This window comes from Oryctolagus cuniculus, chromosome 2, assembly GCF_051225735.1.
Source record: "Oryctolagus cuniculus isolate XC-2025 breed Fujian yellow rabbit chromosome 2, ASM5122573v1, whole genome shotgun sequence".
In the NCBI taxonomy this organism is placed as follows: domain Eukaryota; kingdom Metazoa; phylum Chordata; class Mammalia; order Lagomorpha; family Leporidae; genus Oryctolagus; species Oryctolagus cuniculus.
In genome coordinates, this window is record NC_142868.1 from 115,011,240 (window position 1) to 115,029,432 (window position 18,193).

The 18,193-nt window shown below is 49.2% G+C and overlaps 1 protein-coding gene across 1 annotated transcript in view; it reads right to left on the minus strand.

Annotated features, from left to right (window-relative positions):
• Positions 1-619: 619 nt before the first annotated feature.
• The window catches only part of CNGA3 (cyclic nucleotide gated channel subunit alpha 3), a 42,113-nt gene continuing 24,539 nt past the window's right edge, over positions 620-18,193 (minus strand). The window contains exons 5-7 of the mRNA XM_089326025.1: positions 9,742-9,849; positions 7,712-7,818; positions 620-4,023 (exon numbers count right to left, since the gene is read on the minus strand). Coding sequence (XP_089182151.1) covers positions 2,615-4,023; positions 7,712-7,818; positions 9,742-9,849 — 1,624 coding nt within the window. The 3' untranslated portion in view covers positions 620-2,614. The remainder of the gene's footprint in view (positions 4,024-7,711; positions 7,819-9,741; positions 9,850-18,193) is intronic.

The following is an 18,193-nucleotide window of genomic DNA, read 5'->3' on the forward strand; positions in this document are numbered from 1 at the left end:
TAGTCTACTACAGCACAGTGCCACATCCCCCCTCAAAAAATAAACATTCCTTAGAAAAATTAAAAAGTCACAAAAAGAAAGCAAAAAAGAGTCTTTAGAGATTTAGAAACTATACTTTTTCAGTCTTTTCTCTATGTATATAACATTTCAAAATTGGAATATTATATATGCTTTTCCACTTCATATATAGGTAAGTCTTTCTGAAGTACTAGCAATTATTTTAAAAACAATTTTTTGCTATTACAATGCTATGCCGAATATATAATAATTCCTTGTTCACGTCATTGCAATTTTTAAAATATTTACTTATTTGAGAGGCAGACAGACGGAGTGGGATGGGCTGCAACAGCCAGGGCTTGGCCAGGCTAAAGCCAGGAGCCAGGAGCTCCATCCGGATCTCCCACATGACTGGCAAACCAGTACTCGCATATGGAATGCCAGTGTCACAAGTGGTGGCTTAACCCACTGAGCCACAGTGGTGGCCCTTCCACGAGTGTTTTGGGAATCCTTAAATGTGCATTGTCTCACCTGCTTCTGGCTGGTGTCTCCCCGCACTACCCTAGATATACATCCTGGGACTGAATCTTCCCTTAGGACAAAAGCTCAAGCAAGAGTCATATTTCTTAATCCAGGCCTTTATTTTTTCCTGTGCAAACAAAAATGCAGGTATAATGAATAGTTAAGGCTTTTCAAAGAGATGCATTTTGAAGGAACATTGCTAGTTACATTTTGCTGATGATATGCATCTGAATCTATAACCTTTAACAGATCTTTTAATCCATCCAAAACATTAAATAGTCAACGGCCCACACTATACACAAGAAGAGACCCATATAAATGCAAAATACATCATGGCATATGCGGCACCTTTTGCAGGAACTACAGCAGGGCTCAGTCGTGTAGCATACGCAGTGTAACATCAGACCTTGGGGCCTTCAACTCGTCAAAGTCCATAGGGAATTTGTTTCATGAGAAAAAAGAAGAATGAGGAGTGGGGCAGGGAGAGCAGGGGAGGAAAGACAGCAGGCAGAGAGAGAGAGATGAAGATAAAAAGAGAAAAGGAGTGTGGGAAATTCTCATCTGTGCCTAATTTGCAACATGTACCTAAGTAGAGGATGGAACAAGGTCACAGTTTGCAACCATAAAACCCAGGCTTATACCTCTATTATACAATTTTAATGGAATCCTATTGACTGGATTAAAACACAGCTGCTTTTTGCATTCTGCAAGTGTTCACCTAGCTAAGAGCTTTGCCTTGGGATGAAATTCCAAGGGAGCCTGGGGCTTCTTCTACAGGGGTGAAGGGACGTTGGCAAACACCTGGCGTCCAGGCCTCGTCTTAGAAATGGCCCCAGCTGTGGCCGACGTGGGCCTCAGACAGCATTCAAGTCTCCGACTTCAGAGCTCTGCCTGGACACAGCTCTCCACTTGGGGTGAGGCCTGGCGCACCTCGGGGCCCTGACCCAAGCGGGAAGGTAGACAGTGTCCTTGCGCCCCTTTGGCAAGAGGGAAGGAGCAGGTGTCTCTTCCCCTAACGCTCTTCTAGGAAGCAGATTCTGGCTCCAAGGGGGCAGAATGGCAGGGCTCCAGGTCCGCTTCACAGATGTGGAGGGACCTCAGAGGTTCCCCTCTGAGGGCCCGGGCTTCCGGGGTTCTGAAGAACACACCAGGAGAAACCGGACTCGGAGATACAAGGGAGCTTTCGAATGTCCATGGAAACATGGAATTAAAGAGAAGTTGATTTTGATACAAACAAACAAACAAACAAAAAAACAAAAACAAAAAAACCCAGTGGAGTCCATGCATACTGGTATGCCCCCAAACTGTTGTGTGAGGTTGATTTGAGTTGCTACATTGTACTTACCGCTTCCTACTGTAGCTCCACAGTCAGATGTTAGCAAAATGATGTTGGGGAGGGAGAAGGTGACTAAATAATCTTTTATTTATAAGAAAATTGGGTTTCAAAAGCCTAAAATCACTCCTGGTGAATTCCATAAAAAATAACCTGCCTGCCTACTTGCATAGACTGGGATTGGGGATACTCCACAGCCCACAGAGCCCTGCCTCAGGCAGTATTCCCGGGGCCCTGCCACAGCCCGGCCTTTCATTAGGGCTAGGAAACTGAGGCTCTGTCTTATGGCCACACCGTTTGTGAAGGGTGAGTAGAAGGTACTGGAATGTACTCCTGGCCATGGCCTGTGCTGTGCAGCTGCAGCCACAGAACGGCACACTGGCAGCTGGGATGTGCAGCAGGACAAGATACCAAGATCCTGTGTGTGTGTGCGCGTATACAGTGTGTGTGCATGTGTATATGTGTATGTGTGTGTGTGTGTGTTAAGATTTATATATATATTTGAAAGGCAGAGACAGAGAAAGAGGGAGAAAGAAAGAGATATCTTCTTCCATCTACAGGTTCACTCCCCAAGCGGCCACACCAACCAAGGCTGAAGCCAGGAACTGCACCTGGGTCCTCCATGCGATGGTCCCTTGGGGCGTCTTCCACCGCCTTCCCAGGTGCGTTAGGAGGGAGCTGGAGGGGAGGCGGAGCAGCACTCATACATGGGTTGCCAGGTCACAAGTGGCGGCTTAACCCGCTGCGCCACAATGCTGGCCCTCACTGTGCTTTGTCCTCTGTGTCTGCATCCCCAGGAGCCTCGGCGTCCCACGGATGGCCGCCGCCGTGGGTCTTCACCTGCCTCTCCAGCTGGCTTAGACGCTGCTTCACCTTCATCTGGGCGGCGGTGTACTCAGCCAGCAGCCGTGCAAACCTGGTCTGCAGGGTGTCCAGGGAGGACTCCAGGTGCTCCACCTTCTCCTCGATGTCCTTGGGGTCCGCCCCGGCCTTGGCCACGTCCTCGTCGATCAGGTTGTCTTTCATCAGGATCTGCCGCCCCTTCTCCTCCAGGGCCTTCTTGGCCTCCGGGTACTCGGTGAGGGCCTCCATGAGGTCATCCTTGGAGAGGCAGAACAGGTCGGAGTAGCCGATGCTTCTGATGTTGGCCGTCCTGCGGTTCCCGGACTTGCTCCCCTTGATGTTCAAGATGCTGATCTCCCCAAAGTAGCTGCCGTCACTGAGAACCACGAACTGGGTGACGCCGTCGTCGGCCACCACGGCCAGCTTGCCCTCCTTGATGATGTACATCTCCTTCCCAATGTCCCCCTTCTTGCAGATGTAGTCGCCGGGGCTGAACACGGTGGGCCGCAGCTTCAGCACCAGCTCCACCAGCAGCCCCGCCTCGCAGTCCTGGAAGATGCGCACCTTCCTCAGGGTGTCCAGGTGCACGTTGATGGCGATCTCGGCCTTCAGCTTGTCTGGGAGGTTCTTGAGCACCTCCTTCTCATCCACCGTCTTCCTGTTGGCCCACAGGTAGTCAAACCACCGGATCACGCGCGTCTCCAAGTCCTTGGTCACCTTGCGGAACTGCATGTACTGTTTGATGGAGTCGATCTTGGCCTGGAACTCTGCCCGCGAGGCGTTCATGTTGGAGATCATGGAGCCCACGTTGCCCACGATGGTGGCGAAAATCAGCACTCCCACCAGGAAGTCGACGACCACGAAGAGATACTCCTCGTCCTTCACAGGGGGTGGGGTCTCCCCGATGGTGGTCAGGGTCAGGGTGGACCAGTAGAGGCTGTAAATGTACTTCCTGGAGAGACGCCCGTACTCTGGCTTGGAGATGTTTGGGTAGACCCAGGAGTCTGTCCCGAAACCTATGAACTTGGAGATGGCAAAGTAGATGCATGCGTTCCAGTGGATGATGATGAGGATGTACAAGACCAGGTTCCCAATCCTGAACATGTTGGGGTAGTTGGTCCTCGTCTCGGTGCGGTCAAAGAATTCGAAGAGCCGGGAGATTTTCAGAAGGCGATTGAACCTCAGTTCTGGGTAGTTCACGCCCAGTTTTAGGTAAGCCAGGTCTGTGGGCACCAGGGACAGCACATCCAGCTTGAAGTGCCAGGTCTTCGTGTAGTGTTTCCACAGCCTGTCGGCATCGCTGACCATCAAGCCTTGCTCGAGGAAGCCTAGGGAAGAAGGTGCAGGTCCCATGGGCATCAGAGAGATTACACTTTTGATCAGAAAAAGACATTTTGTATCAAGCATACGAGGGGACTGCAAAAAAATTCTGTGCAAAATGGAATTAAAAGGTAAGTTTATTTTGGTGCAAACATTTTTCAAAAGCCATGCACAGGTTTTGCAAAATGCATTTTTCATGAACTTTTGGATAATCCTTCCTATATACAAGAGAAACAAGTCCCCCCAAAAGACTTACTATTATTATAGGAAAGGCACTCAAATTTCCTATTCTATGATTCTCAAATTTATTCATTAAAAACAACGCAGATCCATTGGCGAGCTTTGAATATGGATTAGGTATTAGATGGTAGCAATGAATGATTAAAATTTAAAGGAGAAATGAAATTGAAGACATCCATATATATATATATATATTTTTTTTTTTTTTTTGACAGGCAGAGTGGACAGTGAGAGAGAGACAGAGAGAAAGGTCTTCCTTTGCCGTTGGTTCACCCTCCAATGGCCGCCGAGGCCGGTGCACCGCGCTGATCCGATGGCAGGAGCCAGGTACTTCTCCTGGTCTCCCATGGAGTGCAGGGCCCAAGCACTTGGGCCATCCTCTACTGCACTCCCGGGCCACAGCAGAGAGCTGGCCTGGAAGAGGGGCAACCGGGACAGAATCCGGCGCCCCGACCAGGACTAGAATCCGGTGTGCCGCAGGCCATCCATATATTTTTGAAAACCATCTATTAAAGTTAGAGATGCATGCTAAGGGTTTAGTGCCTGGGATTTGTTTTCAAATATTCCAGGCAGGAGGACAGACAGAACAAGATGAGCAAAGTGTTGGTGATGATTGAAGATGGGTGAGGGTCAGGGGGTGTTCACAATATTATTTTTGCTGCTTTTGTGTGTATTTGAAAATTTTTTAATTTTAATTTTTTTAAAAAATACAGGTCATGGGCTGGCGCCGCGGCTCATTAGGCTAATCCTCCGCCTCCAGCCGCAGCAGCCATTATGGGGTGAACCAACTATAAAGGAAGACCTCTCTCCCTGTCTCTCTCTCTCACTGTCTAACTCTGCCTGTCCAAAAAAAAAATACAGGTCATGGCTTGAATTGATACCAGCAGTCACTAGTGGAGCAAAGACCCACCTTCTTGAAACACTGTGCTCTCCTTTCAGGTGACACAACTGCAACCCAAGGAGCTTCCAAAACTTCCCAAGTCAGGCACCCACCTCTGAAGCATCAGACTGGTCTCGAGATGGGCTGGCCATTCTGACTCATGAAGTCAACCCAGGGCTATGGCCTGCATTCTTTCTTCCTTTTTATTTTATTTTTTTACATTTTCAAGCGTGCATAGAAGTTGAGAGGAGAATGTAATGAGTGCTTTTTGGTGAGCATCAGAATCATAGGGAGGGCTCTGAGAAACACTAAGAGGTGGGCCCTACCCAGAATGCGAGCCCAAGGCCTGAGGCCCAGCTAACAAGCCCCACGTGCTGCTGTTGCCAGCCCAGGGCTGCGCTCGGAGGCCACACCACAGGTGGACTGCTCCCCCGCTAAAATGGAAAATCAAGTTTGTTGTCACACATAAGGGACACCACATCCTATTTCATGTGCCACTCTTTTGTTATGAAGTCATCCCTTTTTATCCATAGGGGTTCCAGGACCCTTCAGATACCAAATTCTCTGGGTGCTCCAGACCCTTAGATAGAATAGCATTGTCAGGACTAACATTGTGGGGCAGTAGGTTAAGCCGTTGCCTGGGATGCTGGCATTCCATATTGGAAGTCCTGGCTACTCTGCTTCCAGTCCAGCTCCCTGCTAATACACCTGGGAAAGCAGCAGAGGATTGTCTAAGGGCTTGGGCTCCTGCCACCAACATGGGAGATCTGGATAGAGTTCCTGGCTTCTGGCTTTGGCCTGGTACAGCCTTGGCTGTTGCAACCATTGGGGTGTGAACCAGCAGATGCAGGTGCGTTCTCTCTCTCTCCCTCTCTCTCTCTCTCTCTTTCTGTCTCTCTTATTCCTCCCTCTTTTGTTCACTCTCCTCATTAAATAAAAATAAAATAAATCTTTTTAAAAATAAATAAAATGGCATTGAAGTATTTGGATATAAACTATGCATTCCTCCCATACACTTTAAATCACCTTTATCATAGTCAATACAATTCAAATAATTGCTATAATATTTAAAGAATGACAAGAAAAAAAAGTCTGCGCATGTTTAGTGCAGATGGCATTTTTCTGATTTTCAAGACGCAATTAGTTGAATCTGTGGACGTGGAACCTGCAGATAGGGAGTGCTAACTGTACATATCTCCATGAGCCTTGGCAGTCCTCACTGTAACTTTAAAATGTCTTTGCTCAATCCTGGCAATTTTTTCCCTTGGGGTCTTTCCATGGCCATCCGGGGTCCATACCTCCCTACCTCCCCCCAGCTTTCAGATGCTTCTGTTTGCTGAGGACAGCACCTATGCACGAATTGGCAGGGAGTCCATATCAAAGTTAGAGTATCTTGTCCCACTGAAGCCTGGCTGAGCCCAGGGACAGGTGGCCCAATGGCTCTTGTGTCCAAGAGCTAAGGTAACCTCGGCTGAGTGGCAGACTGCCTGGACTGGCTAGGTCACTCACGCAAGCTTCCAGCCGTATATTCAAGGTCTCCTAAGTTGTCACACAAAGCGACAGTGTGGAAGTAAATGGGAGCCTCTCGCATCGCTTGGGAGAGACTGCGGACTTGGGTTAAGTCACTCAGTGTCTCTGGCTAAGGTAGCAATAACCAGGTCCGTGTTTCTTGGATCACGCAGTACGGAGAACGCCAGATGTGCCAGGAACGCTTGCTCCAGGACCGTGAGGCACGCTGAGCTCTGCCGCTGTGACCTGGTGGTTCTTACGTGGACAACTATGGCATGAGTTGCAAAATCTTAGAAGAGGGGCAGGCATCTGGCCTAGAGGTTAAGGCACCTGCGTCCCATATCAGAGTCGCTAGGTTGGAGCCCCAGCTGTAGCTCCTAATTCCAGCTTCCTGCCAGTGCAGACCCTAGGAGGTAGCAGAAATACTAAGAGCTGGGGCCTCCCCAGGAAGCTGAGCCCCAAGGCCAGAGGCCCAACTAACAAGCCCCAGGTGCTGCTGTTGCTGGGCTGCACTTGGAGGCCACATTGAAGGTTCAATACTCAGATTCCGGCCACCTGTGAGGCAGACCTGGATGGAGTGCCTGGCTCTGGCTTTGGCTTGGGCCATTCCCTGGCCGTGGTGGGCATCTGTGGAGGGAATCAGTGGCTAGAAGATTCTCTCTCCCTCTCTCTGTCTGTGTCTATGGACATATTTCTGTATGTTTTAACTTAAAAAATTCTTGGAGAAGAAAAGCAGCACTCATGGGTGTCCTGGGTGTACAGCTAGGAGCCTAAGGTGTGGGCGGGCTTCTGGACGTACCCAAGGTCACACAGCAAAGCCCAGGGCCCATGTGTCCTGATCCCTGTTCAAAGTCCTGTCTGTGGGTCCAGCCTAGAGGGGCATGAGGTGGCATCACCCACCCTTGCGTGGAAGGATCCCCAGACCTGTCTGGCTTCTCACGGCCAAGGCTAGGTAATGTCCAGTCTACGATTCCAGATCTTTCCAAACACTCCTGCCCTCCCCATGGCCCCTTTCCTAAAGGTCCATGGCCTGGCCCAGAGAAGTGCCTGGGTGGACACACACTCACCTGTCCGGGCTCGCACCAGTATGTCCAAGCCATACAGGACATCCGCCAAGTAGTCCAGGACCAGCCACAGGATCAGGTAGTCAGACTGAAGTTCATCGAAACAGGCCCTAAACCAGGCAGACGTGAGACGTGAGACAGCGTGGGCCTGGAGCAGGGACAGAGCCTGTGAGGCACCGGCCCTGTGCTGCCGGCACTGGCTCACGTCACGCAGTCACAGCGTGGCCTGCAGTGTCCCTACCCCAGCGTGAACACCTCAGGCCCCTGAGGGGCAGGCCCAGGCTCTGGCAGCTTCTCTGTTCCATGGTCACAAGAAGAGCCGGGTTGACCCCCAACAGTGGGCACTGGGGCTGCTCCAGGGCGACCAGACACCTTAGCAGTAGTCGCCACCTTTTTTAGGTAGAGTCATGTCAAGGGGCTAAAGATCTGCCCTTTCTGGGGTCAAATTCCTACAGAAACATGAACTTTCTGGGAGAATAACGATTGAATGAGCCAGTCGATATTTTCTACCTTCTAGACCTTTATGCTTGCTTGCTCTTCCTCACACAGACAGAACCCACAGAGGCTAGACAGAGCTTCTTGCCTCAAGAGAGCAGCAGCCAGCCCCAGGAGCGCCCCAGTCCCCGCTGCAGCTTGCCAGCAACGCGACATCTGCCGGCCACCTGCAGAACAGCAGCTCACGCCCGCATCCCCAGAGCCCCACTCGCCCTGTACATCTTCATCCTGCCTGCTCACCAAGGAAATGCCTTCCTTCTCCTCCTTTCTACCTGTCCCGCAAACCCTCAGAGGAGCAGGGGTCATCCTTTGTCACCCCAAAAGCGTCTGCTGCCACTGAGACAGCTTCAGGTCTCCTCTGCACCTGTCACGCCGCTGGACCAGGAATATCCCCAAACACAGCGCCCAGCCGCTCAAAGCAGCGGCTCTCCGTCGTGCAGGCTCGCGCAGGAAAACCGCAAAGCCTCCTCCTCCTCTCACCAGCCCTCGCATCCTCCTATGGGCTCAGGAAGGCCCCGAAGGCACTGCCCCTTCCCGAGTTGCATCTCAGAAGCTCCCAAGCTGCTCGGCTTCCCCTCAGCGGAGCAGCCACCTGCTTCTGAGCACCTGCCCTGCAAAGGAGCTTAGGAATGCACGCCCGCCCGCCCGCACAGCGCATGCCCTCAGGACAGGAGCAGCCAAGCCTGCCTTACTGTCCTGCAGGCCTGCTAGGAATGGCGGGCTCCCCAGCCCCTTGGGAGCCTCGGGAAGAGTGGCAGCTCAGACCCTCGCTGCACCCTGCAGCCTGCTGCAGGCTTTCTCAGAAGTGTGCCACATCGCTCGTCCCACAGCCTGGTCAGGCAGCATGCCCAGGAATGCTCCAAAGGCCCCCTGGGGAACACAGGTCCCGCTGGTACCCAGCCCGGCAGGAATGCCCAGGAAATCCCCAACCCCCTGCCTCCCCCTGGGGCAGCAGCATCTTGCCTTGGCACTCGCAGCTTGCAGGTTTTCTAGGAGAGGGCAAAACCCTCCTCCTGCTTATCAGAACAGTAGCGGTTCCCCCTAGTCTCCAGTCTGTAGCTCGCTTAGGAAGGTTCTGGGTGGCTGCCGCCTCCAGACAGGCAGCAGGCTCCTGTGCACCTTCGAAGTAGCTGCCTGCCTAGCAGCCTCTCCAAAGCTCACGTCTATTCGCAAAAGAGGAGCAGCGGACCCTGCCCCAAACCACAGCTTACACCCAAGACCAGTGTCCTCTCGCCATGTTCCGCCCACCCCCCCCGCACGTGCTCAGAAAGATCGCTCCGCCCCTCGGCAGCGCAGCAACCTGTCCCTGTGGCCCCGGCACTGGCACTGCTTGCTCAAGGAAGCCCGAGTGCCAGACCCCACTGTCAAGGTCAAGCTCAGTTCCCTGCCATTATCTCACTAGCTCTCTTCTTTGGGAATCGCCTGATTTTCTAGGTGGGGAAAGTGAAGCACAAGAGCTCTATGGTGGCCGTGAGGGGACCAGAACCGGCACACGGAGCTCTGTCTTCCAGGCCTGGCTGCCCCGCCCTCCTCATTACCTGCACACCAGCAGACACCAGTTATAGAAGACGGGCAGGGCGATGGCGGTCAGCCAGCGGTAGTACACGTTGCTCGAGGGGTCCACCACGAGGGTACGTTTCTTCTTTCTGCAAAGACAGACACGCACACACGGTGCAGCATGATGAAGCCATTAGCTCTGGAAGGGTTTCGAGATCTGGATTCGCCAAGAGACGCGAGGGCCATTTCAGGTGGAAGCTCCAGAAGCCGCTGCCCATGACAGAGGCCTTCCTGTCTCATGGGTGACATAGGGTATCCCTGTATGAGCAGATAGCCTGGGAGCCAGAGGACACTCAGGAGGTCCATAGACGCCCCCCCCCCCCCCAAGCTCAGCTCCCCCAGGAAGTCAGAGCAGACTACTAAATCATGGTGGTGATAATCTCACGTGTTCTGTGCAAGACCTGTGACCTTCAGGGTGCTGGGAATACCAGAGCAGCCACAGCAAGGTCACTGACAGCTGCTGGGGGAGTTCAGAGACCATCTGGGGAAGCTGCATGAAAATGCCGATGCCCAGGTTCACCCACAAACCGCTCTAGGACTGGGTCCAGGCAGTGCATATTTAACAGTGCCTGGGAGGTTCCAAGGCGGCTCTTTTCTGGCTTGAACTGGGGAACCCTTACCATTTGTGCTAAAGCGAGGTTACTGACTTCATTATTATTGTTGGATATGCAGGCATGCCAAAAATTTTATGGGAAAATGGAATTAAAAGATCATGTACTGGGCCCGGCGCTGTGGCATCACGGGTAAAGCTACCACGTGCAGTGCCAGCATCCCATATGGGCACCGGTTCGAGTCCCGGCTGCTCCACTGCCAATCCAGCTCTCTGCTATGGCCTGGGAGAGCAGTGGAAGAGTTTCAGGGAAACATTTGGGCCCCTGTACCCACATGGGAGACCTGGAAGAAGCTCCTGGCTCCTGGCTTTGGATCAGCCCAGCTCAGGCTGTTGCAGCCATCTGGGGAGTGAATCAGCGGATGGAGGACCTCTCTTTTTCTCTCTGCCTCTGCCTCTCTATAACTCTGCCTTTCAAATAAATAAATTAATTAAAAAAAAGATCAGGTGCTGGGGCAGGAGTTTGGCCTCAGAGTTAAGCCGCTGGGTGGACACTTGCATCAGATTGGAATCCCGGCTTTGTCCAGCTTCCTGCTAATGCACACCCTGGGAGGCAGCAGGTGATGGCTCAAGTGCTTGGTTTCCCTGCTACCCTCACGGGAGACCTGGATTGAGTTCCCAGCTCTGGGCATCTGGAGAATGAACAGCAGAAAGGAGCCCTTCATATCTCTCTGCCTTTCAAGAAATTTTTGCAAAAGATAATATACATTTCCATGAGCCTTTTGAAGACCCTGTGTATTGTTCCTGAAGCATGAGATAAACTGCCACATTGAAGCACACCTTGAGAAATTTGTGGTCCAGTCCAATAAGCTACAGTTTTGGACATATTTGCCTGAGCTCATCAGAAGTCACAAAGGGTCTGAGATCAGAGACGAATTGAAGGTAACTGTTAATGAACCCAAATCCACACTGAGGGTAGAAAAGTCAGCTGGAATTTTGGAAGTCATCTGTCGGGCTTTGTGTTCTGACGGAGAGTGTAGCCTGCACATTGTTCTCAAAACCTGTCTATAACGTGGGATGTGAGTATCTCACCCACTAGGCTAAGTGCCCACTCCTCATATTCTTCTGTCCCTTCAGGTCCAAGTGGACAATGTCTCTGCTGGTGTAACATTTTCCAGGATTCCATGAGTTATGCCTACAACGGGGCTTCGCTCAATTAGACTAAAGGCTCATCCACAGATCTAAGAAGTCTCTTTATTTTTGACTTCTGCTGAGGTGGCCAGGAGGAGTCGTCACACCTAAACCTCCAAAGATAGTGTTTTGTGTGACTGAATATTCAGAACTTTCCATCTCCTGAAGGTAATAGCCAAAAGGTATCCAGCCACACTCCTGGCTCTTTCTCTAAGGAACAAGTTTCTGACAGGGAACCTCTTTTTTTTTTTTTTTTTTTTTTTTGTCTGTTCTACTTAATATGACTGGTTTTATTCTGTAATTATCACACAGTTATTCTTAAGTGTTGAAAATTAACTGAAATGTGATCCCTGTTAAACATAAGAGTGGGAATAAGAGAGGGAAGAGATGTATAATTTGGGGCATGCTCGGGCTGACTTGCCCCATTTGGTAGAGTTGGAAACATACCAGGGGATTCCAATTCAATCCCATCAAGGTGGCATGTGCCAATGCCATCTCACTACTCCAAGTGATCAATTTCAGTTCACAATTGATCATAATGAAAGGACTAAGAGTCAAAGGGAGCACATAAACAAGTCTAGTATCTGCTAACACCAACCGATAGAATAAATAAAGGGGAGAGTGATCCAACATGGGAAGTGAGATACTCAGCAGACTCATAGAATGGCGGATGTCCTAAATAGCACTCTGGCCTCAGAATCAGCCCTAAAGGCACTCGGATCTGGCTGAAAAGCCCATGAGAGTATTTCAGGCATGGAAAGCCAAGACACTCTGGCAAAAAGATCTCTGTGAGTGAGATCCCAGTGGAAAGAACAGGTCTTCAAAGAGGGAGGTGCCTTTCTCTGAAGGGAGGAGAGAACCTCCACTTTGACTATGACCGTGTCTAAACAAGATAAGAGTCGGAGAACTCAAGGGGCTTCCATAGCCTTGGAAACTCATAACTGGTGCATAGGGAGATTACTGATGCCATAAACAGGAGTGTCAATTGGTAAAGTCAACAACAGGAGTCACTGTGCACTTACTCCTCATGTAGGATCTCTGTCCTTAACGTGCTGTACACTGAGGCTTAATGCTATAACGAGTACTCAAACAGTATATTTCACTTTGTGTTTCTATGGGGGTGCAAACGACTGAAATCTTTACTTAATGTACACTAAACTGATCTTCTGTAAAAAAAAAAAAAAAAAAGAAAGAAAGAAATTATCAATTCCCAACTTGACTCTCACTGGGATTAAACATGACAATAGGTCTGATCTGATTTCATCATCATTTAAAAAAAAATCATCTATTATTTTTCACTTTATGTTTCTGACAGGGAACCTCTTAAACTTGGTATCTTTTGTCCTATAAGTAGGCCAAGAATTACCCAAATCATCGCATCCGGGCTCCTTTTGTTGCACATTCATTCCCTCAACGTATTGGTCTCCTCTTGCCTTTAATTACAGGCACGACAAAGAAACCAGGCTGCACCTTCAACACCTTGCTCGGAAATCTCCTCAGCTAAATATTCAAGTTCATTGCCTACAAGTTCTGCTTCCCACTTAACTGCTGGGCACAGTTCCATTGAGCTAAGAATCCCCTTCCTTCTGGCTCCTAATCATCTTCTCAGTTCTACCTGGATCCTCACCAGCTGCATCCTTAAAGTCCGGAGTTCTGCCGTTAACCTCTTTATGACCATTTAGGTGATTTCACTTTTCTCTGTAATAAACTCTGTTGCCTCCTGAACCCTTACAGACAGTCTTTCACATCCATGTTTCTAACAGCCTTTTTTTTTTTTAAGATTTATTTATTTGAAAGACAGAGAGAGGGAGGGACACACACACACACACACACACACACACACACTAACAGCCCTTTCAAAGCAATCTAGGCTTCTTCTTTTTTAAAAAAAATCATGCTCCTCAAAATTCTTCCGGCTTCTGCCCCCAGTACTTGATTTTCAAAGTCATTTCTGCATTTTTAGATATTTTGTTTAGCAGCACCCCACTGCTGGTATTTAACACTGTATTACCAGTTTTCAATTTCTGCCATGACAAATTGCCACATCCTTAGTGGCTTTAAGCAACATCCATTTATCTTCTCACAGTTCTGCAGTTCAGAACTGGAACAAATATCACTGGACTACCATCAGGGTGCCAGCTGGCTATGCTTCTATAGGGGAGAAACTAGTTCCTGCCCATTTGGATTGTTGCCAGAATTCAGTTCCTTAAAGCTGTAGGACTGAGGTCCTTCCTTTTTTTTTTTTTTTTTAACTTTTTGAAGACTCTTTATTTCATTACAATTTCATTAATTGAAGAAATATCCATGTTAAGGTTTTCAAAATTCAATATTGTGTTACACTATAGTAGAATTCTATGAAATTAACAGAAGATCATTAGTAACAAGTTCATTGTTTCTTCAAGGCTTTTCAGTTTTGGAAAACAAAGAATCAGGTATCCTTTCTCATGATCAGTCCATTCTAGAAGGGTCCCCACTGGTTGGGGGTGGTGGTGACAAGAATGAGGCTGACACGCTGATCCAGTACGAAAGGAGTGCATGGTCAGCCATCCCTGGATTTCAGAGGCTGCTGCATCCCCTGGCTCACGTCCCCTTCCTCTGTCTTCAGGCCGCAGTGACAGGAGGAGGTCCTCACACCGGCACTCCTCTTCCCTCATTTGCATGTCTGCACCACTCTTCCACCTCCCTCTTCTGCTTTTCAGGACTCAGGTGAACACCCAGGAAAACCTACCCGTCTTAAGATCCTTGAGCTTAATCACATTTGCAAAGATCCTTTTGCTATATGTGCTAACCTATGCATAAGTACCAAGGACTAGGGTGGTAGAAATTTCTGGGGTGGCTTTATTCTGCCTGCCTCATTAGTCAATATTTACTGAGCACTTTCTATGTAGTAGGCACTGTTCTAAGTACTGAACATGTATTAACACATTTTCTCTTCATACAACCTGGTAAGACAATACTACAATCCTCACATTGTAAACCAGGAAACTGACACACAGAGAAGCCAGGTAATTTGCTCACCATTACAAAGCTCGTAAATGACTATGTTGGGATCCAGATGCTCTTTCTGTATTATACTGTATATATTATATAGCATATATAACTCAGATGCCCCAGACTCACAATGACTTATGTCCTGATACACCCATTGTAAATGGAAAATATTTTAAGAAAATATAAGTTGGGTCTGGCGCTGTGGCATAGGTTACAGCTCCATCTGCAGCACCAGCATCCCATATGGGCACTGCTTCGAGTCCCAGCTGCTCCACTTCTGATCCACTCCCTGCTGACGGCCTGGGAAAGCAGCAGAAGATGGCCCAAGTGCTTGGACCCCTGCACCCACGTGGAAAACCTGGAAGAAGCTCCTGGCTCCTGGCTTTGGATCAGCACAGCTCTGGCCATTGCAGCCACTTTGAGAGTGAATGAGCAGATGGAAGACCTCTCCCTCCCTCTGTAACTCTCTATCTTCTAAAAAAATTCAAGATTCAAAGCATGGTTTCCACTGGATACATATTACTTTCACACCATTGTAAAATCAAAGAATGCCAAGTTGAATCACGGTGAGTGGGAGAACACCTGTGTATTGTATCAATCTACTCCCATCTGCCTAGGAAAAAAGCTGGAGAAATATTTGCTAACGTGTTCCTCTCTGATAGTGGGATTCCAAGGTCAATACCTGGTGTACTTTTGTGTGTCTTTGACACCCAGTGTTTTTCTTGCCTTCCAAGCTTGCAGCAGTACATATATAAATAAAGTGATGGAGGATGCTTCTGTACTCGACTCTACCTAACAGATGCAGAATAATTGAACACCTGACTTGGGCCGTGCTTCTCTAACAAGTTGCTGGCTCTCGGTCAACAACAGAGACTGGGTTGCAGGCAGTCGCAGGCATCCTGCTGCTTCAAACTGGGAAAACTGAGCAGTAACCAGCTAAGCTCCCTCTCTAAGTCACTTCTGTCTTCCCTCTGTAAATGTTTCGGAGGGCTGTCTGATTCTAGAATTGCAAATACAAGTAGGCTGAAATCTTGAAGTTTGCTATAATTTTGCCCTTTGACAGTAGGCAAGAATAAAAGATGACTAAAACTGCAAGGGAAGTCACCCATCCTCCGTCATCTCCCCTCTACTGGGATGTGATCCTGAAACGCTCTGGCTTTCATTAGTGTTAAAGTAAAGGCACCAGCAGAGGGCGCTGCCCACAAGCTTATCAGGAGCACTTAGCTCTGCTTGTGTTTAATCCCACTAGGCTCAGTTTGCCTTACCCAGGATTTGTGGCCCTGGGTCACTGGCCTTAGCCTTTCCTCTGGCTACCGAACTGCTGGGGACCTAGGAGAAACCCAGCACTAAACACTTCCATCCCCAAATCCACGCTGCACTTCCCCTAAAAGAACTGGACAGACTCGCACACATGATGCTGGTTTTGACTGGGACCAGTTTGGTCTGGCAGAAGGAAATCATTCCGGATCCATGGGATTACAGGAAAATGTGATGGAAATGTGCAGAATGGTGTCTACAAAAAATTATCTCCCATATCTTTTGTGCCCAGGTGTCTCTATTTTGGGACAATTCCCCATCTGGTACCTTGGTGATGGCTGCAATGTGGACCCATGAGATGCACCTATCTGAAAAGAGCCTGGCACAGCCAGTCCTTGCCCACATCCCAGCCTGGGACAGGGCAGCCGTAGGACCTCCGGCCATGGTTTTCAGTGCCTGGAGCCTTTCTTTGCCTGCAGGATTCAGTGCCAGGGCTTCAAGGGAGTTGAATGTCAGGCTTGGCTTTACATCAAAACAATATCATAGTAGCTATAAATTTTGTAGATGAAATAATTTCATTTTTCTTCATTGCTGGCAGTGGGGACTCTAATTAATGGCCAGATTTATGTTTAAAGAAATATAAGATTATTTCAAGGGCCCAGCGCTGTGGTGTAGCAGGCTGAAACTATGCCTGCGGCACTGGCATCGCATATGGGCACTGCTGAAGTCCTGGATGCTCCTCTTTGGATCCAGCTCCCTGTGCTAATGGCCTGGGAAAGCAGTGGAAGATGGCCCAAGTGCTTGGGCCTCTGTACCCATGCGAAAGACTCAGAAAAAGCTCCTGGTTTGGGATTGGCCCAGCTCTGGCCATTGCAGCCATTTGGGGAGTGAACCAGCAGATGGAAGACCTTTCTCTCTGTAACTCTGCCTCTCAAGTAAATAACTTAACTTTTAAAAAAGAGTACTTCAAAAAGTTCATGGAAAATGGAATTAAAAAATGATGCTGATATTAAGTTTTTAAAAATTCATGCATATGAGGGAGCTTCAAAAAGTTTATGGGAGGCTGGCACTGCAGCTCACTCGGCTAATCCTCTGCCTGAGATGCCGGCACCCCGGGTTCCAGTCCCGGTTGGGGCACCAGATTCTGTCCCGGCTGCTCCTCTTCCAGTCCAGCTCTCTGCTTTGGCCTGGGAAGGCAGTGGAGGATGGCCCAAGTGCTTGGGCCCTGCACCCGCATGGGAGACCAGGAGGAAGCACCTGGCTCCTGGCTTTGGATCGGCGCAGTGCGCTGGCTGTAGTGGCCATTTGGGGGGTGAACCAATGGAAGGAAGACTTTTCTCTGTCTCTCTCTCTCTCACTAACTTTGCCTGTCAAAAAAAAATGTTTGTGGGGAAATGCACTTTATACAACAACTTTGCAGATTTCAAAATGTTTTTGCACCAATGTAAACGTAGGTTTTAACTCCATTTTTCCATGAACTTTTTGTAATACCCACCAAGAGCTTCCTTCATGAAGGGAGATAGAAAGAAGTTCAGGCCGGCACCGTGGCTCACTAGGCTAATCCTCCGCTTAACGGCGCCGGCACACCGGGTTCTAGTCCCAGTCGGGACGCTGGATTCTGTCCCGGTTGCCCGCTTCCAGGCCAGCTCTCTGCTGTGGCCAGGGAGTGCAGTGGAGGATGGCCCAAGTGCTTGGGCCCTGCACCCCATGGGAGACCAGGAGAAGCACCTGGCTCCTGCCTTTGGATCAGCGTGGTGCGCCGGCCACAGCGGCCATTGGAGGGTGAACCAATGGCAAAGGAAGACCTTTCTCTGTCTCTCTCTCTCTCACTGTCCACTCTGCCTGTTTAAAAAAAAAAAAAAGAAAGAAAGAAGTTCAATCCAAGAAACAAATAGGGAGATAAAAAAAAAAAAAAGCCTTGGCACACTCTCTGTCCCCTGAAAGCCAAGAAAGTGGCATTTCTTGTTCACTGTGATGGTTTCCCCTCACCTCCAACTAAGGCCCTCCTGCCTCCAAGAGTTCCAGAAGGAAGAGGTAAATGGAGAATCACACACATATGCACATGCATGTCACACACATGTGCACATATGTCACACCTGCATGCCTCATACAGCAAACCATGCATGTGCATGTCACATGTACATATATCACATGTGTAATGTGATATATGTACATATATGCACATGTGTAATGTCACACACATATGCATACTCCCTGGGTTCTAAAATAAAATCATACATCAAACGAATCTGCCAGCTCAGCACTTGGTGACAGAAAGTGATTATGCCAGGGTGACCTTCCGAGAGGTTCTTCTCTGGAACTATGCAAATTTCCTCTTTCAACTGTCCTGATTACACTCGAAATTGGCTTAAATTGGCCTTAAGATGATGGGCACTTCCCTGGTGCCCAGGAGCCTGATGCTGTGGCATGTAAATGCATCACCC